This window comes from Alosa alosa, chromosome 6 (genome assembly GCF_017589495.1).
Source record: "Alosa alosa isolate M-15738 ecotype Scorff River chromosome 6, AALO_Geno_1.1, whole genome shotgun sequence".
In the NCBI taxonomy this organism is placed as follows: Eukaryota; Metazoa; Chordata; class Actinopteri; order Clupeiformes; family Clupeidae; genus Alosa; species Alosa alosa.
Genome location: NC_063194.1, coordinates 12,944,128 through 12,951,627, shown reverse-complemented (window position 1 = coordinate 12,951,627; position 7,500 = coordinate 12,944,128). Strand labels below are relative to the sequence as shown.

At 47.3% G+C, this 7,500-nt stretch overlaps 1 protein-coding gene across 2 annotated transcripts in view; it reads right to left on the bottom strand.

Moving 5' to 3' along the window:
- The window catches only part of prkar1b (protein kinase, cAMP-dependent, regulatory, type I, beta), a 76,981-nt gene that overhangs the window by 4,121 nt on the left and 65,360 nt on the right, over nt 1-7,500 (bottom strand). For both annotated transcript variants that reach the window (XM_048246448.1, XM_048246449.1), the window contains one exon: nt 5,841-5,962. In XM_048246448.1, the coding sequence (XP_048102405.1) occupies nt 5,841-5,962 (122 nt within the window). The remainder of the gene's footprint in view (nt 1-5,840; nt 5,963-7,500) is intronic.

Here is a 7,500-nt window from a genome sequence, read left to right as displayed (position 1 = left end):
AACCCCCCATATAAAGACAGAAATGGTTATGCTACAATAGCCTGTCACTCAACGCTGTCCAAAATAATCACTTGCCGCTGTAGCCTACAGTAATCACAAATTGTCAAGATTAAAAAACTGATAAAAAAATGTTTTTGTTTTTTAAAGGGACTTCTAGGGAATTCTTAGTCAAAACTATCTCCTCCCACACACACACATTTAGAGCTGGTCTTGGGGGTTGCCATTTCTGAAGAAATAAAAACACAATAACGGATTATCAACCTCCTGTGTTCTAATGCCTTTTGTCTGTGAGGTTCACCGTCACACAATTGCAATAATTGTGCAGCTTGAAGGGGATGTATTAACACCAAACTCAATCAATATTAACTATATGCAACATTACATTGTAAATTAACTTTCATGTCAATGCTAAGGTGTCTTCATAAAGATGCATTTCAAAAAGAAATTGCGAACATACTCTGTCAATAGCTAAGGCATCTGTGTGTAGCCTCTCTACTTTATTGATGTATTTGTCTCTTGTCCTTTGCGGTAGTCATTTAGTGCAGCATGCCTACTCATCAGCATAGACCTGTCGCCTATCAGCCAATCAAAACTTAGTTAAGTTAAAAACGTTTAGTTAAAAAAAATGTGACAAGGAGTACTCAGTAACATGAAAAGCTTTGTGAGTATGTGTCCGTCCAAACATTGGACATTTTGTGGTAAAACAGATTTGGTTCTGTCCAAGAACTCTGTGGTTTGAATGACATTGTTTCTGTCATAACTAACACACACAAACACACACACACACATACACAGGTGGCCTTGGGTGTTGGCATTTCTGAGAAAAACCAACACTATATTTGATAGGCAGGTTTATTCATGGATAACCTAAGGCGAAGTCCAGGTCCCATGTCAATAAATCTTTTCATGCAGTGTGTGGTATATGGATGGGGTAATGCCCTGCATGCCTGTCTTTAAGGCTAACACACACACACACACACACAGTTGGGAATTATGAGTAAACTGCACCACATCTGCCACTGTTGTCCAGAGAGCAGAAAGAGAGTGACACAGAGAGGGGGAAAGAGTGCACAGATGATAAAAGAAGGAGAGAGAGGAGAAGAGAGAGCTGTAGAGAAGTAGAGAAAAGTAGAGTAGAGAGACAGTGGGGCCATCCCCCAGGGATTACAGGATACAGCAAACACTGGACACAAAACATAATCTGGAGGATCACCTGAGGACAACTACTCTCTCTGTCTCTGTCTCTCTCTCTCGAGCTCTTTCACACACACGCTGCACACACACACACACACACACACACACACACACACACACACACACACCACAGGTTAGTGTGTGAAGTGTGTGAAAGGGTCAGATCTAAGGTGCAGATCTAAGGCATTGGAACAGTTCCGGAGAGTGATAAGCTGCTGAACAAACAGAATGAGATCCACACGAGAGGAGAGAGAGAACACGGAGCGGGAGAAAGGGAGGAGAGAGAGAACACGGAGCAGGAGAAAGGGAGGAGAGAGAGAACACGGAGCAGGAGAAAGGGAGGAGAGAGAGAACACGGAGCAGGAGAAAGGGAGGAGAGAGAGAACACGGAGCGGGAGAAAGGGAGGAGAGAAAAAAGAGAGCAGTAACATGGCACTAGACAATCCAGACAATGGTGAACATATCCCTGTGATGCCATGACACACACACACACACACACACACACACACACACACACACACACACACACACACACACACACACACACACACAGAGCACACACACACACACACACACACACACACAGTGTCCGCTCTCAAATCTGATACATCACCATGTAAGAGTATGCATCCGACAAAAAGAGCAGTTGGCAGCAAGCCGTACCAGGAACTAGGACAGTTTCAGGTGCGACACAGGTGAGGCACACCTGTTTTCCTCCCTGCCTGCCCCCCTCCCCCTAGCCTCAGTCTAGCAGCAGTGGGTGGATGAGGCTCGATGGCCATTACTGATGACTGACCAGGACCCATTTCATACCCTTTGTTAGCTTGTCATTGAATAATAAAACCCTTTTTGTTAAAAGCCCAATTCTCTTGCCTCCCTGTGTTGTCGTGGCCTTGGCACCAGGTGAGAACATGCTGAAGGCTGGAGCACACTGTACCAGTGCATGGCCTGCCACCCTCCGGTGGCCGCTCCCCCCATGCCAGGCCCCCGGAGCCCCTGGGCCTGGAGCAGCACTGTTGGGTAAACTCTCTGGCAGAAAGAAAACACGGCCTCCTCCTCCTTCTTCTCTTTCTTTCTTCATCTTTTCTTCTTTTTATTTCTCCTCCCTCCCCTCCCCTTCCCTATCATTTGTCTCACTGAAGTGTTGAAGCTTTCCCTCCCTTCGTGCCCACCCTGAAAGGGAGCTGAAAAGGCCTCTCTCTCTCTCTCTCTCTCTCTCTCTTGCCCTCTCCCCCTCTCTCTCCGTCTGTCTGTCTGAATGGAGGGATAATCACTGAAAGGCGTCTTGGCCAGTCTGGGAGGGCGTCTCTGCGTCACGCCATCGTCCTTCTATGAGGAGCTCTGTTTGTACAGTGTGAGAAAAAATGTAAATATGTCACTTTTCATTAGGGCCGCGCCGCACAGGCTGACATCTTTATGTGTGGGGTTTAATCCCTGTCTGCAGCACGCAATTACTGATCGGAGGGTTTAGTGATGGGCCCGGCGCAAAACCCACATGCAGACAGGACACAAGAGAGAGACAGAGAGAAAGAGAGAGAGAGAGAGAGGGAGAGAGAGAAAGAGAGAGAGAGAGAGAGAGAGAGAGAGAGAGAGGTTGGAGGCAGAGGCAGAATCTACCTACAGTTGGAAGCAGACACAAAGACGATGAGAGAGCGTGAACATTTTTGTAAAAACTGTACAAATGACTGTGTGTGTGCTTCTGTGTGTGTGTGTGTGTGTGTGTTTCTCTGTGTGTGTGTGTGTGTGTGTGTGTGTGTGTATGCACCCAAATGCCACCCATCTCAGCATCTCCACTTCCCCTCTTCCTGCCTCTCTGAGTCCAGCTTCTCTAAAACTCAGACCCACGCCTCCCTGTTCTTCCTCCTCGTTTTTTTCCCCTTTTTCTCTCTCTCCTCTCCTCTCCTCTCCTCTCCTATCCTCTCCTTCCCTCTCCCTTCTCTCTCCCCCTCTGCACCCTCCCTGAAATTTAAATTCAAAAAGCTTTATTAGCATGACTCTTTTGCTCTCTTTCTCTTGCTCTCGCCCTCTCCCTCTCTCTCTTTCTCTCTTTCTCTTGCTCTTTCTCCCTCTTCCTCTCTCTCTCTTTCTCTTGCTCTCTCTCCCTTCTCTCTCTCTCCCTGGGGGCTGAGGCTTCTGACCCCGTGTGAAACTCACTCCATGCATTCCTCTGCTGGAGCCTCACTCTGGGAAAGATGGAGACTCGAGAGTGGCGGAAAGAGAGAGAGATAGAGAGAGAGAGAGAGAGAAAGAGAGAGAGAGAGAGAGAGAGAGAGAGAGAGAGAGAGAGAGAGAGAGAGATGTGCGGTAGGAAATCAAGAAAGGAGGAAAAGGCTTAGTCAGATGGATAAAAGAAACAGAAATAGAGCAAGAGAGAGAGGGAGAAAGAAGAGAGCTGACCCCCCCCCCCACACACACACACACACACACACACAGACACACGCACCCTTTTCTGTCCTCTAAGGGAGTTCAAGAGAGTCATTTCCTATGCTACCTAGAAGGGAATGAGGTTCACCAATCATGCAGCTTGGAACCTCAATCAATTTCCTATTTGGACTAAAGCGTCAGCTAAATGACTTAATGTGATGTAAATGTAAATATCACCCGCATGTATAGATTGAGCATCATAGCATTAGTGCTCCAAAAGTGATAAACTTCCTAATAGAAGAACCCAAAACAAAACAAAGCCAAAATGCACTTCTTTTAGGAGGTTTACTGCTTACTCTGAGTAGGTTTATTTCTAAACCACCAGCAAATAATGAAGCAATATCACCTGCACTAACCGCTGTGCCCAGCAAAAGTAAATCAAGTGAAGACAGCCGAGGGTCTGATTAAACAGGCTGATAAAGTCTGTGGTGAGAGCCAACACTTGGCCCTCAGCAGAGAAAACAGCCCTCTGGGGCTACGGAAGGATGTGTGGAGAGCAGAAAGAGACAGACTGAAGAGAGAAGACTGAAAGGATGAGAATGAAAAAGGGATGAGAGGGAGGGAGAGAGGGAGGGAGGGAGGGCGGTAGGGAGGGGTGGGTGGCTGAGCAGTGCTTGGGGGCACAGGTGGAGAGAGAGTGGGAGCCGATGGAGGGATAAGAGCATAAGAGTAAAAGAGAGAAAGAGTGAAAGAAGGGAAGAGTGAAGGATCACTCAGCACCCGGATAATAGCAACAGCTCCTCCTCTCAGCTGTCTCCCATTGTAGTGGGGAGGAGGAGGAGGAGGAGGAGGGAGCACTTGAACCACACTGGGCTAGATTAAGACACGACTTTATCTCCACGTAACAAATAGAATCCCAAATCATCTTGGGGAAAGTGACAAAAAAAGGCCATACTTTATAGCAAAATGTCTCCAGCACAATCTGTCTTAAAATTTGAGGGAAACTAAGTTTAAGTTAACTTTTAAGTAAACATGCCTTTATAGGCATGCACATGCACACACACACACACACACACACACACACACCTTTCATCAACACTGGTATTCTTTATTTGTTTAATATTCACATTACTGTTATGTTTATCTTCAATGCTCTTGTTATATTACCCTGTTATTCTTAACACTGGCTTTGGTAAGGCTTCATTACAACTGACATGCCAATAAAGCAACTTTGAACTGGATTGGAACTGAACAGTGGACTACAGAGCAGTGTAGCAGAGAGAGAGAGAGAGAGAGAGAGAGAGTTAAGGAGAGAAAGAGCATTGTCACTGAAGAATGCAATGGAGAGAGGGAAAGAGGGCAAGAAGAGAGAGAAGCGAAAGACTAATAACGAAAAGGAGCAAAAACAGGAAAATCAGAGATCTCTCTCTCACACACACACACACACACACACATGCCCTCTAGCTCACTTGGCTCATTGATGCAGAGAAAAATGGAGTTGATCAGAATATCTTTCACCACTGCCATCAGCAGAGCACAGCAGTGTGGTCACATGAGGAGAAGAGCTCCCTTTCTCTCTCTTTCTCTCTCTTTCTCTCAAACTATCCCTTTTTTCACTTCGTCATATCAGTCCCCCCCCCACCCCCACTCTCAAACAGGCCAATTTCCCTTCTCTCTCTTCACTCACTGAGACACTCCAACTCTTCTCATTCCTTCACTCCCTCCCTTCATTCCTCCATCTCTCCCTCTCACCCTCCGTCTCTTTCACACCAGCTAATTCCCTCTCTCCTGGTGGCTGCAGGTAATAAGTATAATCAGCTGCCCAGGGTGAGGTGGGTTCGCCTCGTGTCTCCATCTGATGACACGGCCGTGGCCCTGGCCCTCGGATGTCATCAAGTGAGGACAAACAGGTAGTGTGCCCGAGTCGACACAGAGTTACAGTGTGAGCTTGCACTGTATGTACATGGGACACGGAACTGCTCTCACGCACACACACACACACACACAAACACACACACACACACACACACACACACACACACACACACACACACACACACACACACACACACACCATACACACACACAGAACGGGGGATGGGCATGTTGAAGTTCTCTCTCTCTCTCTCTTGCTCACACACACACACACAGAACAGAGGATTAGCACATTCTCACCAACAGACACATAGGCACAAAAACATGCATCACACACAAACACACACACACACAAACGCACGCACACACACACACACACAAAAAAACAAACAAACACACACACACACCTCTGTGATGATGAAGAAGTCATCTCCTGGCTCTCCCTGGACCACGATCTTCTGTCCATCCTCAAACTGCACCGGCTCCAAAGCATCAGCCACCGTCAGACGCTCCCACTTCTCCAGAGACTCTGTGAGAGAGGGTATTATGCCATTAGCTGGGTCTTAGTGTCTGCTACATACCAAACACAAACATCCTCACAGAAACACTAAAATACACAAACACAATGCTTCTCTGCGCAAACACACACACACACACACACACACACACACACACACACACACACACACACACACACACACACAGACACACACACACACGCGAGAGATGTGTATGCAGGAAGCACGCTAATCCCCCGCTAAAACTTTCCCTCGGTTTGTTTCCTAACTCAACACTCTCTCCCCGGCCCGCCTCAGCTTCCAGTCTCCTCTCATCTCGTCTCATCTCATCTGATCTGATCTCACAGGCCTCCATCTCACATCCTAAACACATCCACCACACAGAGCCGCTCCACAGCCTCGCCTCGGGCTACGTGCTGCAGCACTTTCAGTTTCCCCAGCTTATTTGTCTCTCTTTCTTTCTCTCTCTCTCTCTCTCTTTCTCTCTTGTTCTCCTTCTCCTGCCTCAGGTCAGGTTGTTGACACCAATCACTTAACACCCAACAACTGAAATACTTAAACGGTGTTGTTATTCGTACACTCACTAACACACACACATATATACACACACACACAATCACACAATCACACACACACACACAAGCACACACACACACAAATAAATAAACATTGGTTTCTGGAAAAAAGTGAACGGACATGCACTGGCAACAAGCGTATAGTTGGCTGAAGGCTAAAAGAAAGTTTGGAGTTGTGTTAGAAAGGGGGTTGGTTAGTGGGGTTCTTAAGTTGTTGGCGCATGGTGGTAGAAGTGTATGTACCTCTGTGTGTGTGTGTGTGTGTGTTCTGTGTGTGTGTGTGTGTATGTATGTATGTATGTATGACTGCATGTGTCTACATGTGTGTGTAAAGGTGTATGTGCCACTGCGTACATACGCATGTGTTCATGTGTGTGTGTGTGCGTGTGTGTGTGCGTGTGCGTGCGTGTGTGTGTGTGTGTGTGCATGTGTCTACATGTGTGTGAAGGTGTTACCCCCCAACCCCACGCACACCCAGTGGGGCCGAGCTGTCTGCATGCTCAGACTCCGGGGCATTCTGTGCGGTGTCCGACACAGTGACCCCACCTCAGTAGTGGAGGGTGGCGAAACGCGATCTCATCCTCAGAGTCAACATTTCACGGTCCACTAAACCCCCATGCACCACACACACACACACACAAACTCACACACACAAGTAAGCAAACATATTCTCACACACACACACACACACACACACACATAAAACACAGAGAGAGAGAAACCCCCCTTAGCTAAACGACATCAAGGGCTTGTGCCTAATTTGGTGGCTATCAGTAAAATCAAAGACAAACACAGTCTCCCCTCCCCATTTCTCCCCCTGTTTCCTGTTCTAAAGGAGAGTAAGAGGAGAGGAGAAAGAAAGAGAGGGGGACAGAGAGGACAAGGAGGGAGCGAGAGAAAGATGGAGGGAGAAAGAGAGAATGATAGGCAGAGGTGAAAGAGAGCAGTGTGTGCGTGGGTGTGTTGGGGGTTCA